This window comes from Parasteatoda tepidariorum, chromosome X2 (genome assembly GCF_043381705.1).
Source record: "Parasteatoda tepidariorum isolate YZ-2023 chromosome X2, CAS_Ptep_4.0, whole genome shotgun sequence".
NCBI lineage: Eukaryota > Metazoa > Arthropoda > Arachnida > Araneae > Theridiidae > Parasteatoda > Parasteatoda tepidariorum.
The window spans coordinates 14,131,770-14,153,439 of record NC_092215.1 but is presented as its reverse complement, the minus strand read 5'-3'; the positions used below and the strand labels follow the sequence as shown (position 1 = coordinate 14,153,439).

Sequence of the window (21,670 nt, the reverse complement as noted above, 5' to 3'; positions counted from 1 at the left end):
GGGAGAAGGGCTAAAGGCATGAAACCTGTCTCTCCCCAAATGGCGTATTCGAGTGTTGCGATCGCGAATGGGCTATTGGCGACGGTCTGGGAAGCATCCTGGAGGATGATCCGAAGACATGCCATCACAATTTTGATCCTCCGTGGAGGGGATGGCACCCCCGCTTCGATAAGCTCCCCCGTTTTATAATAAAGTGGAACTTTAATTATAAAGACCCTGTATATGTTATTCCTACTAAAATTTTCGAAGTGGAAGTAGCTGTGTTTTTTTTACATTATACCCGATTGTGCAGCTTTAGTGCAACGTGAATGAAATATAAGCAAAAGTAGGCAGTCGGAAATGTTTAAGCGAAACTTATGATTTCATTGAACATGCTTTTTACTTTTCAAAGTTACATTGCGATGACAGAAGTTTTCGGTAGTGGTATTCTTTAGCGATTTGCGATGTTCCAATTTCGAGTATTAAAATTTGCTTGAATCCAGATAATTTTATAATTTCTTTGTAGAATTTTTATGAATTCTCTATTGGGTATAATACTATTAATCACGTAATAAGTGAAGATGGCAATTTTATCTACAATTTAATTTTAAATTAATATATTCTTATTAATAGTGTTATAAAGTGAAACTATATTCTAATTAGTAGTGTTATAAAGTAAAATTGTAAGCATATTTCTAAAAATATTTTTAAATGTAACTTACATTTTATTTAACGTAACAATTCCTTTTAGTTTTTAATTTGAGAAACGTGTTCCTGAAGTTTTATATTACCAGTTTTTTTTCCCCAAACTGCTGTGGCATATATAATAAGATGTATTTGTAACTAGTTTACTCTTCCACCTATTTGCTGACACACCCCAATCCCCAAAGCAAATTTTTTGTCATTCGTAAGTTTAGAAAAATATAGAAAATTTTAATCTTAAATAGAAAATTTTAAATGACATGCAATAGAAACAAAACAATCATGATTTTGTAAAACTGTTTCAATTAAAGATTCTAAATTTTGTTGAAAGCACAATTATAAATTTCAGAAATTCGAGTTATCACAGTATAAGGATATTATTATTATTAAGAATAAAATTTTATTGAACCTGCATAAGTATACTTAAAACATAACAATGAACAATTTGTTTGTTGATATGAACTATTAACTTTTAATCTTTCAATTCTTTCCAATTTATGGTTTAATTTTCAGCTTTCCATCGTCCATGCAGAAAAAGAATTTTCATTAAGTAGTTTGTAAGCACATACGTTTACGCTTTCATGCTTATGATAGATCACACACTTGGTATTTCAATTCTTTGTTGCCAACATTAAAGGAAATGAACTTTCTTTGTTGTGGCGTAAGAGAAATATATACAGGGTATCCGCGCACCTGGAAAGTCATGCATTTCGGTATTGAACAAAATTTGTCATGAAATGTCATGATTTTTACTATTTTTTTAAGAAAATCATGGAAAGTCCTGGATTTAGGTCTCTGAAAAATTTAATTTTTAAAATAGAATCTCCCTCCCCCCCAATTTCATCCTGTTCCAAATATCTGAATTTTTAACAAAATCACCACTCAGTCATATTTTATTTGAATATAAAATGATTTTATCATGTTCTTTAAAAATTTTGGTGTCATTTCAAAAAATGAAAGAAAAAATATCATTCCTAGAGCGAATTATCCTTTAAACTCTCTTCTGTGATTTAAGAATTCTTATTTTTATTTTTTTTTAAAATTTTATCAATTTAAAATTTGAAGCAAACCAGTTATTGGCAAATTTTTTTTATTCCGAAATGAACAGAAAAATCAGGAGTATTTCTTTCCTTTCTGATGAACAAGAAAAGTATCTTTAGAATATAATATTTAGAATATTAGAATAGAATATATTAGAAGAATTTAGAATATTTGTATTTTTTCCAGCTATTTTATTGTTTCAACTCTTTCCTTACTCTGTTTTTTAAGTTTAAAATCTATAAATATGAAGATGAAGAGTATAATAGTTTTGGTTATGCCTATTTCGAATAATGTTATTATTATGCTTTTTTTAATTTTTTGTTGCGTTTTTGTTGGAGAAAATAGCAACTTCGTTAAGTCATGAAAAATTCTTGGAATTAGTCATGGAAAATCATGAAAAGTCATGAATATGAAAATCTAAAATTTAGCAGATACCTTGTATATAGGATCTTCTGAAATCTTGAAGTTTGCACCCGAAGAACCGGTGACTAATTATACAAAGTGTTTAAGTCTTCTTATTTGTTATACTTGATTTGTGCTTTTTAAGAATTTACAGTATTCTTTGAGTTTAATGAAAAAAATAATGAAACACTATTTTCTTAAACATAATATTTAAAAAAAATGTGATTTGAGGTGTCCACTCATCTAATACTCAGTAGAGTAGCAAATTCTAAGATAAATAATTTAAAAAAATGTTATTAACTTTATTTTTATAATTTTATTTTAATTCAATGGAAATTAACAATTCAATAATATAAAATTAAGTGGTGGATTGAAAAACCATTAACATTTTACTTTCGACAATCGTTTTAAGGCTATTTTCTCCCAAAATTCATCGAAACTCTGATTACTTAATTATTTGATAATTTTTAATATCAGATTAAATTTGATAACTCCATACATGAGATGGTTGAACAGAAAGCTAGGTGTTGGAATGACCTGTTTTCTTCCTAAATGAAAACTTTTTGAAGTAAAATGTAAGCTTTCTCTCAAATCAGAAATATTTTATGGATGAACATCAATAATAATTTTTATTAAGCAAATAATTTTGATCATTTGTTAATGAATATATTTGAAAATATATTTCATTATGATTTTATTTTAAAAAATATTTTTATTAAAAAAATAAGCAATGAAAATTTTAGGAAAAAATTTCTTTCTCTGTTATAATAAAATGAAAGATTTCAGGGAGGGGGAACTTGAATCTCTATAACCCATCCCTTGGGTATGGCCCTGCCCTGAACTATAATTTTTTTTTTTAATTTTGTTCTGAGGAAAGTAGTCTGTCATTCAGGCCTGATTTAAATAATTGTCTTATTTTAGTAAATATTTCTATTTTGCAGTTTTATTCATCAATGGAGTTATGTAACTACAGCTGATGATTCCATTCAGTTTCAAAATTTTTTTAGTTAAAGCTAGTTCCACTTACATCCGAAAAAAACAATAAATTATGAGCAGTTCACATGTATTTTTTAAATTTTTTTTTTATGAATTCTTAAAAATACTTGTAAATTAATGATTTTAATTGATTGATTGGCACTAAAGTAGCATAAAATTGTAAGAAGTAGCAAATTAAAGTAATAAATTATGATATTAAAAAGGTAAAAAAAAGTGTACACTCATTTTTAAATAATTTTTTTTATGAATTCTTTTATATCTCACATGAAATTTATGATGACATGAAAATTTAGTTCTCCAATAAGACCAGTTAGTATTTATTCAGTGGTCCAAAAACTTGATATGATAGACAAATTTGAGAAGAAAAAAAATCTGAACTTCACAATTACAAAATTTATGTGTTGGTACACTTCAAAAGTTACTGATAGATGTCTATAACATTCTGAAACCGATTATGTTTGTTATCCCATAATGATTGAAGATTTATATTTATTAAAATTAACTGAAGGTAAGGTAAAATAATATTACTGAAGATATTAAACATAGAGATTAAAATGCTGAAACCAAGTTAATGAGGAAAACATAAGAAGTAAGAATTAATAAAATATATTAAAAATTAATTATCTAAAAATTATAAAATTTTGAATAAAATCAATTCTAAAAAAGCACATCTTTTATTGATGAATGATTGTACTGTCAGTACATGAATACAGAGAACAGCATAGCCTAGCATGCAGGGTTTGAAAAAACCCAACCCGCCCGGGTTTTATTGAAAAAACCCGGGGAAAATTGGGTTTTTCCATTTAGTTCTCATAAACTACTTACTGTGAAAATATTTCTATTTATTAAAAAGTGTAGCATAAGCTTAAAAATATAAATAAATCTAAGAAGTTTACATAAAATATATATAATAAAATTAAAATAAGTTTAAAGAATGCACTATCACTAATGCATGTTTGAGTCTTTATTCTTAAATACATAAGGTTTTACAATTTTTAACTAAAGCACTATAAATTGTAAATGTAACAATAATATAGAAGGAACAAGTTTATTAATCTTTTTGTTTTCGTTTGTTGTTTATGTATATATATATTACTTATAACAAATTTATAATCAATAAAAACAAAAATAATTTCATCTGACTTTAACCTTTTATAAAATTAGACTTAAATAAATATTTAATGGTCTTTCATGTTTTTATGAAACATTAATAGAAAGTGGAATTAAAATTACGTATAATTATAAAGAGTATCAGTTACTTGTCCCATTTTTCAAATTTTTAACCTTAGAAAAAAGACTGCATTTTTAGATAAATTTTAACTTTATAATTTCAAAAAACAAATTAATCTTAAAATTATAAAAAAGCATACATAAAAAGTTTTAGCTTAATTTTTTAAAACCAGAAAATGTTTTTTTATTTGTTTTCAATATTTTTAAACAAGATTAAAAGAAATAAAATAAATTATATTCAAATAAAATCTTAAAAATATTAAAAAAATCTTAAAAGTAATATTTTAATTTTTAACTGTTTTTTAATTGTGATAAACTTTCTCCAAATAGTTAAAAATTGTCAGCAGATGTTAAGAGTTAACTTAAAAAAAAAGGTCCATTTTTTCCTTTATTATTATTATCATACAACAGATTCAAAGTGTCTACATTTCTCTCTTAGATGGCAATACACTTTTACGAGTTTTGTAGCTTTATCTATTCCTAATCTATTTCGAAGTTTACTCTGCACCAAACCGAAAGTTGAAAAGTGTCTTTCGATAGAGACAGAGGATGCTGGTGCTGAGTGCAAAGAAAAAAGAATTGACAGAAATTTTGTGGAAGCTAGGAATTTTATTTATTTACTTATTTATTTATTTTTTTTGCCATAATTTTCCACTATTTTTTGATGAAAACTGTTCAATAACAGTGTCAAGCATCATTGATTTTGGAAAGTATTCAGGATCGGAAATTTTGGATGCCATAACACGTGGCAGAAATTCTGGATGATGCTTAGAAAGACAGCTTTCTGCTAATTGGTCTTGTTCATCATTTAAAAATTGTCCCCTTGTTTCGGGATCCAGGATGCATATGCTAATAAATGATGTGGCTGAACAGCCTGATTGAATCTTTTTACAAAATGTTTATGGGGTTCTAATTCATCACACGATAGTAAGTTAATTCATATTTCAACAGCTTCTGAAATTGAAATGTTTTCTGATTGAAGCTTTTTTAAAGCTTAAGAAACAATTGATATCTGTTTTTCCCAATTGATAGTTTATTGGTAAAGCCCAACATTATTTAATTTTTTTGACATATAAAATTGTTCAAGAACAATCTCTTCATATTTATGGTAATTATTGGCAAAAGTTTTTACGCGCTCACAATATGAATTCCACCTAGTATCATTTGGCCTAGTATCATCTAGCAGTTTTTTTCATTTGGCCATCCATGTGCTTGATGCACATTTCTAAAATATATGTTAACTTTCACGATGTGCCCAATGATAGATAGTATTATGAAATACTTCTTTTTCAACCAAATTTTAAAATATATATATATATGTATAACAATTTGTGAAAAAACCCACGAAGTGGGTTTTTTCAAGGTGGGCCCACCCAATAATAATTTAAATTTCAACATTTATATTAAAATATTTTTGTACCAAACACTTTCAATTTTTCTATTTGAATACCATGTATTTGAATTCCATTACATGTGTGGATTTGAATTCCATTACATGTGTCCATTACATGTTAGTCTAAAAAATTTTTTTTAAATGTATGAAATTGGATGTAAAAAACTATTTTTAATTACCATTTTGTAAATTCTTAACATATTTCAAGGTGGCAAATTTCTCCCCCATGCAGATGATTTTATCGACGTTTGTAGAACATATGGTGACAACTGTTGCCGTTCTATTGTGAACCCTACTTCTACATTAAGAGTACTTGTAGGACTTTTATCACTTGAGTGTTACTTTTCTTAAGTAGTATGAAATGATTAGAAATAAGCAAAATAAAGTAATAAATTATAAAAGGAAAATAGTCTAAAGGGAAATATAGTTTTCTTTCGTTTTTTGAGGGAGAGGAGAGAGAAAAAAAAAGAAAATTTTAGGTTTCTTTCATCATTCTTGTTAGATTGATATGGAATTATCTAGCTTTGATTAATGAGAGATAAATTACTATTTTCTGAAAAAATGGGCAATACCAAAGAATTAAAAAAAATGTCCATTAAAATTTTTTTATCAGTGTCCACTCTGATCTTCAAAAAAAAGGGGGAAGGGGAGAGAAAATAAATTCATTATGTTGAAAAATATCACGAAGAAAAAGTCCTTTGTTTTAATTTTAAACATTTTGTTTGATTTGCAATGTAATTAAAGAACTAATTATAAATATTTGTATTTTATTATTTTTATTTTAGTGATTGCATGTTAATGATTTCTTTCCAAAGAAATTCACTTAAAACACTAATAAAAGTTCAAAGTTAATATTTTATTCATTTATCTTCATTTAATTGAATCGAAAAGATTTTATATCAATAACTGTAGGTAATTTGTTTTTTATTTCATCACATAATGTTCAACTTCTTTTTCCTGTAAGGCAAGGCACACACTGAGGAAGCAAGCGGTAAGAAAGAAGCATATGAGAGGCAGATTCTTATACTTTTGCATTTATCATGTGTGTGCCTCGGCAACCATCCAGTCTCCTCCAAACAAACTGAAGTGAGAAAAACCCAGCCGGGAAAATCGGTTGGAAACCCCACTTATTCTCACTTTCAAGTTGACTCGCTTGAAGAGAGGACGTGTTCCCTAAGCTGGATCATCTTAATTTTTTACAATGTAAGCTTTTAATTATCTACTTTTATTATACATTAAATTTCCTTGAACTTAAGCTCTTATTCTTTATTTCCTATAATTTACTGGATTAATAATTTAATCTCTTTGTTTTTTCATTAAATTTAAACATATAGCATGTAACTCTTAACTTATAGCTTGCATCTCTGGGCAGACTAATGCAAAAGTGTAGGAACCTGTATGCCTCTCTCTTACTGCTTGCTTCCTCACTATGTGGCCTGCCTAAGTCTTTTTTTATAATTTTATACACCCAACTTTGTTTTTATTCAACTTTTAAATATAAAAATAAATCCTAACATCTATGTACTGACACTATCAGGGTTTGAAAAGACAAATTTATTTTTTTTTTGAAAAATCCCTTCCTTCTGGTTTTTTTCCCCCCATCAAAAACCTGGGTTCTATCAGGTTTTTGATGAAAAATCAGTTTTTTTTTTCCAGAAATATTTTAATTTTGATTTCTGAGTCCTTAATGCGATTGCAAAACTTGTTTCTAACATGAAAGTTAAATGTTTGGCAACTATCCCCCTTTTTTTTGTTACAATATAACTATTTCTTGGGGAAGTTTTAGTTTACTAAGTTATTTATATTTTTTTAGTGACAAACAAATTGTGACATTGAAAATTTTAATTATTGAATTAAAAGATCCCACTGATTTATTTCTAGAGTCTGTTAGAATAAAGCTCAAATCTAGTCAACATAATCTATATTTTTAAAAAAAAATTCTTATTCAACTTTTTGTTACTATAAAATTATTTAAATGTTTGTTGCGAAACTGTTTGCTTAGTAATGTGTTGGTAAAAATAATTCCAAATAACAGTTTTGTATTCCTTATTTGAATTGCAAATTTTGACTGAAAATTGTTTTTTATAAAGCTTATTTACAGTTTAATAAATGGAAAATTATATGCTTCCAAGATATGTAAAATTGCTTATCTCCTCTAGTTTATTATTTTCTAAAAATATGGCATTTAATTGTTTAGGATTCATTTCCAAAATTTTGATTTCATTTTGGTTGATAATAAGTCCCATTTTCTTTGCCTCTACTTTTAAAATGTTTGTGCACCCTTTTATTCTCTGATACTCTCTCATGAATCCATTCAATAGCAATTAAAAAGATAGTTGGAGAAAGTATACAACCCTGTCTAACACCAGAATCAACCTTGAAGGATTCTGATCGTTGGCCGGCATGGATGACTCGTACATTGTATTTTTTATGTAGATTTCAAATAATGTTAACAAAACATTCCGGAATTCCATAGAACTTCAACAGCTTCCAGAGTGTTTTTCTGTGTAAACTGTTGAAAGCCTTTTCAAAACCTATGAAATTTAAGTACAGTAGAGCGACGATTATCCGTACAACTCAGGACCAAACGTGGTTCGGATAATGAAAATTTCGGATAATTCGAAAGTTACACTAACTTTCCTTCATACTTTTCCAGGCTTAGGACTGGCAGTACTATCTAAAATAGCTCTGGCATGTTTAAAACTTTTTTTTTTTCGATTTTTAAATTTATTTTTTTTAAGCATTTTTTTCATTTTATATTTTTTTAAATCATATTTCAGCTTTTTATAATTTTTTTTGTCAATTACTGATTTTACTCAATTTTTCTTTATTTTCTATTGCAAAAGAAATCCAGTAAAAATTTTTGTTTAAAAAAAAATGCTTTTTTCTTTTTGAGCAGCCATATCCCTTATTTTTTTTAAAATAAATCAACTGAACTGGATCACCATCATTTTGACGTTCTAGCCACTTCATTGCAATGTCTAATGAATTGCATGCTTCTATATGAGATTGTCCACTATCTTGAACTCGATCACCTACTTCTTCCTCTTCATCTGTGGAGTTCTGATTTTCATTCAAAATTTCAGCAACAATTTCATCATCATTTAAAATTTGATATCCTGGGTTGTTTTCAATGTCTCGATACCAGTGTTCTATTTTTTCTGCTATATAACCTGGCATCTTTTCATCCAGAAGATCTACTGGTTCAGAAACTTCAGTTTCGTTTTTTTTTCTGTCAAGAATTTTATTTCAAGATTTTCTAATCGTCGATTTTTTTCCTGGCATCCACTATCATCATGCAGTATTCTTTTAAATCAATAGCATTGATTGAGTTTTGAAAATCCCCCTCGTTTTGTTCATCCGATAATAAAATCTTCCTTAAAAGTTGCTTTCTATAAAGACATTTTTGGGTTTCAATGACACTTTGATCCATCCGCTGAATTAAAGGTGTCACATTAGGTGGCAAGAAAACAACACAAAACATTCCATTCTCCCGATCTAAGAAATCATGATTTGGATGCGACGGAGCATTGTCTAAGAAGAGTAATACTTTTCCTGTTTTTCCCAAATTCTTTTGATGTTTCTTCACGTTTGGAATGAAAGTGTTATGTTACCACTCAATAAAAATTTTGGTGTTCATCCACGCTTTGTTTTGAGATGTATAAATGACAGGCAGTGTTTTCACATTTTTGAAGGCTCTTGGATTTTTGGATTTTCCAATCATCATTAAAGGCATTCAATGATTTACAGTTGCATCTTTCGCATACGTTAATTGTGACTCTTTATTTATCTTGTTCCTGGAAACACGTTTTTCATCTCCTGAAGCCAAAGTTTGTGGTAGAGATTTCCAATTCAGTCCACTTTCATCTGCATTTTAAGTAAATTCTTCTTCATATCCTTCAGTTTCAATAATGCTTTCTAATTCTTTTACAAAACTTGAAGCGGCTTCATTAGACGAGGAAAGTTTTTTGCCATGAATTTTTAACTCGCATATTCCATGCCAATGTTTAAAGTTCCTTAACCATCCCAAACTAGCCTGAAAAGTACCTTTTCCTCCAAATTTCTCATGAAAAATAAAGCCTTTTCGCATAAGTGGCCAGATATTGGTTGGCCTAATGATCTTTTTTGCAGGAACCACAAATAAAGTGCTTTGTTCACTTCTTTTTTCATGTCAAAAGGAAAGAATTAAGTACTGAAAAAAAACTTTGCATTGAGAATAAAAAATTTCAGATAATTTCTTCTTTTATAAATCACGTGTCTGATTAAGTTACATAACATTTTCAAAATGTATGTTATGTAATAATGTTTATAGGATTAATTAATATAAAAAAATAATTCCATTTTTAGTTTTAACCTTTAATTTGGAATAATAATAGAAATCAATTAGAGAATGAAGAATAATATAAAGGAAGGCTGATTAATAACTATTAGGAGTAAATTCAAGTAGTAAATTAAATACTAAAAGAAATGTATAAATAAATGATTTATAGATCATATAGATTTTTCAATGTTTTTTACCTACAAAATTCCTTTCTTCATATATATAATGAAGGAAATTGTGAATCTCAATTTCTGCTTTCAAAATGTACAACTCAAAAAGAATTTCTGAAACTAAATTCAATTTTACTGCAATCATAAAAATTGAACATAAATTAGTTACATAGCTATGATTAAAACTTTAAAAAGCAGTTTTTATGTTTTAAAATGATCTATAAAAATAATTTATGAATTATATTGTACAGTTTGATTAAAAAAATCAATAATTTTTCAAACTACACAAATAATAATGTTTCTTAAAAAAATTTATTCTTTCGTAAAGGAAGGAAATTGATACTAATTATAGTTCAAATCCCTACAAACTGTCTAGATATTTGAAACAAATGAATGCATTTTGATAGATATATATCAAGTTAATTTAGTTGAATTAAATAATTAAAACTGAATTATCAAGTTAATTTATCTTCAATTGTCTGGAACTTTTTGTTTAAATGACAAAAATGTAAATTTGCTTTTATCCATTGTCCCAGTACAGTAAATTTAGAATTTTTTTTTTGGAGGCTTCATTTTGACAAACCGTGACACTTATTGATGTAGCCCTCACAAAGGGCAACATGCTGGAGTGTATGTTAACTTAGATTTCTTTACTTTCAGATTGACAGAATTTCATTTCAATTCCACTCACATCATTTTTTCAAGCATCACAGTTTTCTAAAATTTTAACAATATTAATTTGGTATTTTGAAGGAGTTTTTATTTTATTTAGGAAACACAAGTATTGTGTGGCATTCAATTAACTTTTAGAAGATTCAAGTACTTCTGAGAATATAAAACATGTTTTGTCAAAAAGAAATTTTAATAATAATTAAACTGTATGCCTCATAAGAAGTATCTCTTATATCAGAATGAAATAGATCAAAATACTGTGAAATATTTCTTATATACTTCAAGATGAGACTCAAAGCTATCATTGGATTCATGATTGGATTCATTTTACCATACTTGCCAACTCTCCTGTTTTCGGCAGGAATGTCCAGTATTACACAAGTTCATCTACCAACCAGATTTTCTAGCTTTTTTTTTAATTTCGAACCAAAGCAGTTACAATGGCAAAAATTTGTGCATTATAATTTTAACTGCTTGTTCACCATACCGGGTCTCAAGTGATTTTTCCTTCCTAGCTAAAAAAGGAACTTTGAGGACTAAGATTTTGACCAAATGTTTAATAATCAGGAACCAAAGACCAAATAATTATTCATGCTCCAGCTTCGCTCCCAGTTAATTAGTTAATCTTGAGCTCCACTATGGCTCTGACAGTTTTAATTTATGTGTGCTTCTAAGTTTCAGATTTTAATTGAAATTTTTATTATAAAGAGAAGCAAAAAAAATTAATAAATAGAAAATCTCACAGAGAAAATTTAAATTTTATTCACAATATTATGCTATTTGTTCAATCTTGAGAAAAGAATTGAATTATATAAATTCTCCTTCATATTTCATCTTAATATAAATTATTATAAATTTATTTTAATACTGAGAATAGTTTTCCTCTGCAACTTGGCTAACAGGCAATGTTGTTACAAAGCTGTTTGCCTCCTGAATATCTGTAGGATACAATGAAATTCCTGGAGCCTTTGAAAATTTAGAGCTCCAGCTTTGGTCCTTACTCCAGGGAAAATGTGGCTCTAGCTCTAACCCTAAATCCCTGCTTATAAATATATTGCTGAAGAAAAATTCCACATGCTTTTGGATAGGTAAAATGGATGTAAGGCTTTCTGAGAAAACTATCGAGAATTTGTCTTAAATTAAAATTAATTTGTAGTAAAAAGATCTCTGTTATGTTGGAATCTTTACTAACAGCCCATATATATGCCATTTTCGTCAGTTGTATGTTTTTATTTTTAGCATTTTCACTAATTTATCTTAAAACTCATTAAAATAAAAATAAAAATTTTATAATGATTCTTTTTGAATTTTCAGGTTCTTTATTAAATTGTGAAGATCTTTTTTTTCTTTGAAAAAAATTGTGTTTATCATTGGAAAATTTGGATGAACTTGGAACTCCTAGTAGTATTGCAATTAAATAGAAATGGTATTATTTTATGTTACATCTACTCAAGATAGTAATTGTTTTCATATGTTGCATTTATGATACTGTATGAGCTCTATATTTTATATTAGTGTTTTTGGGAGCTAATTTGTTTCTCCATGTCTCTATTTTAATTTTTTGCTTCAATAAACTAAAATAATTGCGTTAGTGGTGTTTTGACTGAACTTGTGTTTGTGCAGATAAGAAATGTGCGTTTTAATTTTAGTAGTGCTCAGAAAGTAGTAGTCTTCGCTGCATTATAAAAGAAGTATCTCTGTTGTTTGTGAAAAGATTAAGTATGGCTGTGGTGTTAATTTTATAATTAAAATGTACTTATTATTGCTATGCATCTAAAACATTGATAAATTTAATAAAAGATTGACATAAATCTAAGAGCAACAGAAGTAAGGTACACATTTTTTAAATGAGTAACTTAAGAAGAAAGTTGCGTGTTTGGATTCTATGTATTTATTCAGGGTGGCCACCCACCTGGAAAACCTTGAAAACCTGGAATTATCAGGGAATTTTTTTTATACTGGAAAAAACCTGGAAATATCAGGGAAATTTGGATAAAAGCCTGGAAAAATCAGGGAATTTTGAAGAAAAGCTGGAAATTTTTCCTTTGATAATTTTTTTAATTTCGCTGATTTAAATTTTTTACTAATTTTCTTAATTTAAATTATTTCATCCATTATACCCACTTTTTTTAAACAAATGTATCACCAAACAGTTGAAATATCATCAACTTAGCGATACTTTGCTTTCATCAAAATTTGCTCCATTACAGCTCTGTTAAACTAGAATGTAACATAAAATGCTCCCACGGTTGCTAAACGAATGTTGAAATCTTTGATCGCTGTGGGACTGTGCAATTTAGTAAAGATTCTGGTGGAGGTGGAAAAAGGGATTAGGATGTTAGCTTCTGTTTTTAAATTCTGTCCTTGGACTGAATTCATTTATGGCTCAAGTTTGTTCCCATGCTTTGGAAGTAATTTTTTTTTCTGTTTTGGCAAAATGTTTTTGTATTTTTAACTTTATAAAATTTTCCAAAAATTAGTTGGTTATAATTGAATAATAATAGATTTTATAAAGAACCAACTATATATTAATATTTAATTTTACTCTTTTGTTGGCCAATATATGGTTTTTGATTCAAAATTTTGTACCAAAACATTAAAAAATAAATACAAAATCTTGCCAAATTGTCAAAAAAAATTTTTTTTTCAAGATATGTTACAAAAAATGGCATTTTAAATAAAATATTTATAATATAGACACTTTTCTTGTACACATCCTATACTTTATAAGAAAAAAGAAACAAAAACCTGGAAATTTTTAGATTTTTATCTGGAAAACCTGGAAAAATCAGGGAAATTTGAAATCTGATTTGAGTGGCCACCCTGTTATTTTTCTATCTTTTTTATGAAATGCATGTTTGGTATTGAGAAATAATAGTTTTGTATAAGTAGATTTTTATTTTCTTAAGAAAATTACGTCAGAGTGGTAATAAAAATGTTAACTTGGGGAAATTTTTTTTTTTAGATCTGCCATATTTTTTATTTTTAAAATATATGTTTTGAGATGATGTTAGAAAATGGCCAGAATGAAAGTGAAGTTTGAATTTAGCAGAGTTGTAATTTTGGCATGTGACATAATTGGTGTCAATAAAATAGGTTTGTCATAATTTTACCCAACCCTAGAAAACCCACCTGGAAAAACCAATGTGGGATTTTTCATAATTGCATTTAATCATTAACAAATCAGCTCTAGGATATTAAATTTATAATAGAATAAAATGCAAACTCCATACCTAGAAGTATTTATATTTCTGTTACTTTTATATTTTACTGCACCTCGAAAATTTTAATTGAAATTGCAAATAATGTAAAAAATTTGAGGCACTAATTTACAATACAATTGAAACTGATGTTATAACAAGCAGGGCTTCAAGTGCTGCGCATTTTGCGCCAGATCGGTATATTTGCGCATTACTGCGCAGAAACGGCATTTTATGTCAAATTTGCGCCACATCTGCGCCAAAAATTTTCGGGGACCAACAAACATTGCCAAATTTAAATAGCATTAGAAATTTTTTTTTTCTCTTGTTTTCTCTTCTTCATCGTTATTGAAGTTCCATCGTCTTCGTCAATGGCAAGCTAATGGCCTTCTTGCGCTATTCTATTTATAGATTAGTACCATGATCTTTGAATTAACTAGGGGACCACCCACTAAGTACATATTTTCATGTTGATCCTCAGAACAGTCAAGAATCACAAAACTTCATAACCTCAAACTTTCCATCTCCCTTTTATTCATTTTATTTAATAAAGATTTAGAATTAATTGAGTTTCATAACGTAAATTTTTATCTGAGGGACCATCCACTAATTGCATATTGTTTTTAAACAATTATTTAACTTTTTTTACTAATATTTTTTTTTTTACTTATTGCATTTTATTGTATTATTACCTTCAAAATTTTCTGTGCTCTTATTTTGTTTTAGGAAATAACTTAATAATATTTAGAGGCAAGATTTTAAATAAGTATGAAGAGAGGGAGTTTCAATATTTTAAATGCAGCAAAAAATCTTATGTTTTTAAGATTTTTCATTCAAAAATACTTCAATTCATCTTTTAATGATTTTATTTAAAACAATTGATGTAAAATTTTTTTAATTATCACAGATTTGTTAAATAAAATGAGTGTAGAGACAATATAATAATTTACTTCTGACAAAAATTTTTTTAGCTTCAATACTCATTGCATTTGCATTTAAAAATTATTTAATTTTTTTTAATCGTTTCATTAGTAAAATACTTTATAAGTAACCAATTTTAATAAAAATTTATTAGAGGCCATTCACTAATTTACATTTGTAATATAAATTTATTTAAGTTTTCTTAATTTGCTTCATTCTTTACATATTTTTATAAGTTTGGTATGATCAATATTAATCTTGTTAATGTTTTGTTGAATATACTATTACAAATAACGTTTATTTAAATTTTAAGAAAATTACACTCGATAACCTTAAATAATAGTTAAATTAATTAGAGTTCTGAATTACCTTTTACGGAATTAAATAAAGTAATTATTAATTTAAAAAATTGTATGAGCCACTCAATATTGAATTTATTTAAATTTCTTTTGCCAAAAGCTCTTTTTTTTTAAAGAAATAATTCGGCAATATAATAAATTTTTAAGTCTTTTCCAAACTGAAACACCATTGATTCACTTGCTGTATGATGAAATGGTGTTCCTAGTTAAAGCATTGTTAGGGCATTTTTTAAAGAGTTCTGCTTTTCATGTTTGTCAGGAAAGGACTTAAAATCATTGGATGTAGAAACGCAGAAATTTGTCAAAATTCAAATTTAATAGATGTTGGACTTAGATACCACAAAGGCGATGACATCCTTATCTTTTTCAGAAAAAAAATTATGTATTTAGGTCCCAGGTCTTATTACTTGGCATGCGCAAAAAATTTAATAAAAGCATTGCTTCTTAAAAATAGATTACTGTACCATCTTAAAGTGTTGCATCCTGTAATAAGAATAGAAGAAACTTCTATTAAGTCAATAAGATGTAAGTAAGAAGCAACAGTTATCCTATCCATTATGAAACCTGGAGAGGCATCTTTGTTACTAGATGAAGGGACAAGGTTACATGGAGAACCAGAAAGTTATTCTTCTGACTCAAATGAATATGCACCAATTGATGTGTTTGCACCAATTGATGTGTTTTGGAAAAACTATTTTTTGAAGAAAGATAATTTTCGGAAATATCAAATATCCTCTTATAACGTAGCTCTTTTGTGCGTACCACATGGGAATCCCGATATTGAAAGAGGTTTAAGTGTGAACAAAAAGCTACTTGACAATTAGGCAAGTTTAAATTTACATTGTGTGAATGGTTTGAGAGAAGTTGTGTCACATATCAACAAAATAGGGGTTTAAATAACTTTAAAGTTGACAAAGATATGATTAAAGTGGCTCGTGCAACATTTAAAAATTATTCTGCTCAATTAGAGGTTGAGAAGAAAGAAAGCAAAAAGCGAAAAACACTGAAAATGTGGAAAGCAGATTGAAAACTCTGCTGAAATTGATTTGTAAAAAAAATTTAAGGCTTCTCAGGATCTCTTAGCTGCAGCTGAAAAAATATTAAAAATGGGTAGAATAATAAAGACATGTCGATTATAGAAAGCGGACAGATCCTCTTATCTGAGGCTAAGTCGAGGATAGTAGAATATTTAACAGCATTGGAAGGTACCAAAAGAAACTTAATTTGTTAATGCAGGGACCTTCAAAAAAGTGTAAAAAATAAGATATGTTATTAATGAACAGAAATAAAAATTCTTGTTATTAAATTCTTGTTTTAATTCTATTTATTAAATATGCTCCAAATCTTTGTTTTGCTGCTCCAAAATTGCTTTTTTGTTTCTCCAAAGATGCTCCAAAACCATGTTTTGCCCTGAACAAGGTACAATACTTTTTGAATCACAATTCAATGAACTGGGATAATTATTTATTTATAAAACCATATTTTAAATACTATTTTCTCAGACCTGTAATTCTTGTTACATACAATTTTAAATATATTTAAATTAATGCACACCATTTCAACGTAAATAGGAAATTTTCTATCAATTCTGCATTATTTTATGTATTGTAAGTATTACAGATGTTAATTTTTACTAATCGAAATTGACAACATCTTTTAACTTCCAACGTCTGTTAACTTTTACCAATTTTTTCGCAACCAAATTTTTTTTAAAACTTTGACCAAAGCTATCCTAAAGGGGAAAAAGATGCTTTCAATAGAGGCTGAAGTGAATGCAAATTTTCCAAAAATTTACAAAAATCAGCACTTTAATTTTCATTTTCTCTGCCTTGCATCTACCATATTTTGGTGTTAAAGAACTCTATTATATTTTGTGAAAGCATAGAGGCGTGGTAGTGACCTGTATGCTTAATTTGAAACATTTTTAAGTACACATCAAAATTAATCAGCTTTTCTTAAAATTGTTCAGCTAAAGTTTCTCTTGCCTTTGTCGAATCTTTTTCCTTGATAGACAGGATATGTCATACGTGTAAGAAAATGATAAGGTGACAATGCCTGTTCAAATGGGGCCATTTTACAGTCTTGATACGATAACAGATCTGGACTTACTAAAAGATCAAGCTATATCTCTTGCCATATCTGTTTGAGCAAGTGTGCCACCATCTGTTAGTAAGTTATTAAATGCTTTGATAACAACAGCAAGTTGTAACAGCAAATTTAAACACTCTCGATACAAGCCCTTGTTGCCTAAAATGGTTGAAATATTACCTTTTATTTCATCTTCATGCTCCACTGAAATTTCTATATGTTGTGTTTTGATAGTAAAAATGAATAAAAGAAGAGCAGGTTAGCATAAGCATGTGGCAAATACTGTATTATATTGTACCTGTTTAGATGTAGAGGTAGAGATTTTATAGTTTTATACTTATAGAAGTTTAATTTTTCTCAATTTGTAAAATAAAGTAAGTTGGAATAAAAGAAATGGGTGATTTCTTTGTATACTCAACATTATGGTGACCTGCACCTGTATTTTAGATAGTCAATTCAGTTTGATGAGTGAAAATTAATTCTAAAGCGTTTATTTTTATTAGAAAAAAGATTTTATACCTCCTTAAATATGGATGATTTATTAGGAAAACGTAGGATAGCTAGAACTTCATTTTCAAAAATGTACAATAGTTTGATAGGAGAATTAGGACAAGAAGAACAATCAAATTAAATAATTAAACTTGAAGCAACAGCATTGGAATGCATTCTTAATACAGTAGAGTATCTATTATCCAGAATGTGGGTAACATCACTATCCCAGGTGTCTGAATTGCCCGGTTTTCTGGATCTCTAAAAAAATTAGTACAGCTTAACTGTATTGCTTTTTTTATGCTGATTAAAAAAAATAGCTGTATTTAAGCTGTTTTAGTATTTTAATTAAAATCATTCTTTTTTCTTCATTATATTTATGTAGTAGAGCATAGCGATATCTCTTTCTAAAATTTCCCTATCACCAGAGCCTGACTAAGGCAGGAGCATAAAGGGCGGTTGCCCCGGGCCCCCACATTAGAAGGAGGACCCAAATCGAATAGAAAGTTTATTTTACATTTCCTTCTTTAATGAAATTTTTTTAAAAACAAAATATCCGTACTGTGTAAAATCCATAAGTTTTTTGTTAGCTTCTTCATTACTCTATCATATGAACACAAAAAAAAATTTATATTTCGTAAATCCATGGCTTTCTAGGGCGGAGTTCAGCAAAATTTTCGTAATTATGGTGTACAAATTTGACCAATCAAAAGCCTGTATTTTTGCGTATCGCAAAATGTGATATGTTTGCAAAAATACCGGCTTCTGATTGGCTTAATTGAACCATCATAATAGCGAAAATTTAATGTTAATTTCACTTTTTGCGTATTTCACTTTATCTCACGAAATTTTTAAACGAATGGAAAAATCTTTGCACATAATTATAAAATTTGTTTATCCAAAAATAATTCCATGAAAAAAATAACTTTTAGTAAATATTTATTATTTTACTTAATAATGATAAATAAAAATTTGAATTATAAGGTATACAATTTTTTGCATCATTTTAAAGAATATAATTCAACATGACAAAATACAAAATTTGAGTAAAATCAGTTGAATAGTTCATGAAAAATTGAATTTCCTAAAATTCAGATATTTAAAATTTGATTTTTCGACCATTATTAAATGAAATCTTGAAAAATAATAAATATATTTAATATCTCTGTCTATTTTTATAAACATGTATTTCGAGCTTTGTCCATTTTATAGACGTGCATTTTGAGCTGTGTCCATTTTTGTAAACATGCATTTTGAGCTTTGTCCAATTTTTAAAATGCACATTTTGAGTTGCTTGCAGATTTAAAAGCTTATGGACGGATGTGTTATTAATTTAAATTAGGATTTTTTATTGTTCAAAAAGATATAGATAATTTTTAATTTATTAGATTTCAAAGATATATCTTTATACGAGGGTTGTAAATTAAATAGTGGCAACTTAACCTTGAAACTCACAGAAGGGTGGGCATGCTCAAATAGGATATGGGAACGGTGAGGTGGCGTTGTTGTCGATGTGTAGAGTGCAAAATACAGTCGATCTGCTTAGAAGGGTAGTTGTTGTGTGGCATTAAAGTGGGGAGCTTAGTTTCTATCGCTCTAAAGCATGTTTTCAAACAGTGATCAGCTGTAGTCGCTTAAAATCGAGGTTGCCTGTGGTAAAAATGCAACAGAATGCTACAGAGGATTAGTGGAAGCCTGTGGGGTAAGTGCTTTACCGTATTGGACAGTAGCACGATGGGTTCAAGTATCTCGTCTTTTTCGTCATTAAGCCTTTTGAAAAAATGCTTTAGAGCAATGGAAACAAAACTCCTCACTTTAACGCAACAACTACCCTTCTAAGCGGGACGACTGTTTTTTGCACTCTACACATCGACAACAGCGCCACCTCATTGTTCCCATATCCTATTTGCGCATGCCCACCCTTCTGTGAGTTTCAAGGTTAAGTTGCCACTATTTAATTTACAACCCTCGTATAAGTACAATTCATTAGTTTTTTTTCAAGAAGCTATAATCTTTATAAATTTTGTTTAACAAGGTAATTTATTGCAAAAATATAGTTTCTGAAAGTAAAAACAAAATTTGATTTAGTATAATATTAAAATTAACCAACTCTTTTTTTCCCCCCTTCTTGTAGATATGAAATTTTTATTTATTTTCTTCTCTTTTTCAAAATAAATAAAAATGTTAATTGGCAAATTATTTTATATTATTTGATTTAATTTTAATAATTTTGGTAACTTAAAATAAAATTTCAAGCAGTAGCATTTACCTAATGCATCTTAAATTAAAAATTTTATAATTTGCTCTTATAAGTTTTAATAAAATTTAAGGTTACTCAGAATTTTTGATGCCCTCAAAATGGGCTTTAAAATTCATAATTTTTTTTTTTTTTTTTTTTGCATTTGTACTTTTTCCTCATTACCTTTCAAAATCAGAACTTTTATATTGCTACTTTTGAAGTACTTTCATTATTACTTGTTAAATTTTAAAAGTAATGTTCCCATGTATGTCTATTAATAAGCTGAAAACGTAGAAATGAAAGCATGAGTTGAAAAACATTTTCTAATGTCTTGATCTTTAAATTTTGCTCATGTATCTTTTTAATTTTTTTTCTAGAATTTACCAATTAACCCAAAGCCTTTTTTAAATAGTCTTACTGGAAAACCAGTTTTTGTAAAGCTCAAATGGGGAATGGAATATAAAGGTTACCTTGTGTCAGTTGATGGCTATATGAATTTACAGGTAATATTTAACAATATGTATAGATACCTAAAATGATTGCAGTTTTTACTCTTAATATAAAAGAAAATATCTTTTTTGCAGCTTGCTAATACTGAGGAATTCATTGATGGGGCAAATAAAGGAAATCTGGGTGAAGTTCTTATTCGATGCAATAACATTTTGTACATTCGTGGTGTGGATGAAGAAGAAGAAGATGGAGAAATGAAGGAATAATACCATTTTTTATGTAACTTATCGCTTTTTGTACAGAGTAATTCATTGGTACAACACTGTAAATTCTATAACACATGTAATCTTTTGATACTGAAAAACTGTAGTCTTGTCATTAAATTTTATTGATATAAATATCAAAAAAGTGTGATTAATTAGGCAACAATTTACATATAAAAGTGATACTATAGTACCTTGACTCCTCGATGAGTTTATTGTTGGAACAATATATATCAATTTTATTTAAATAAATATTTGATACAACTACATTCATAATATGATTATTTAATTTTTGTCTTTAGATGAAGCTTCAATTGACTGAATATAGTATTTTTGAATGCCTGCTACATTTGAAAAGCTAAATCACACCATACAGTAGAAGTCTGATTAACCATTAACTACTGGTTTAGGAGTATGTTCAAAAAGTTGTCAGTGCTATTTATTGTATTTTGAAACTGTACAAACAAAAAATATTCAGAATAGATAACTCTTAATTATAAAGGACTTATTACATCCGTTTGTCTATGAGGCAACAAAAGAATGACATTGCTATATGAAGAATTGTGTGTTTCTATTAACTTCTGCATTGAAATTTACTTTTTGCTTTTACTTTAGAAGTAGGAAATCACTGGTTCTGTTTATGTGTTATACAACTTTGTTTGTTTCTATCTTATAAATAAATATCTAAAATTTAACTTGTACGGCATTGCAACTCAACAATTATTATGGCTTGTTCAATACCAATTTACTGTCAC

The 21,670-nt window shown here is 27.9% G+C and overlaps 1 protein-coding gene across 3 annotated transcripts; it reads left to right on the top strand.

Moving 5' to 3' along the window:
* Window positions 1–391: 391 nt before the first annotated feature.
* Window positions 392–21,060, top strand: LOC107457392 (small ribonucleoprotein particle protein SmF; the record flags this gene model as incomplete). Of its 3 annotated transcripts, none has more annotated exon segments than XM_071187994.1 (5): window positions 392–458; window positions 6,708–6,946; window positions 12,221–12,332; window positions 20,580–20,705; window positions 20,787–21,060. In XM_071187994.1, coding segments are annotated over 3 exon segments (261 nt in total). In that variant the 3' UTR covers window positions 20,919–21,060.
* Between the last annotated feature and the right edge of the window lie 610 nt (window positions 21,061–21,670).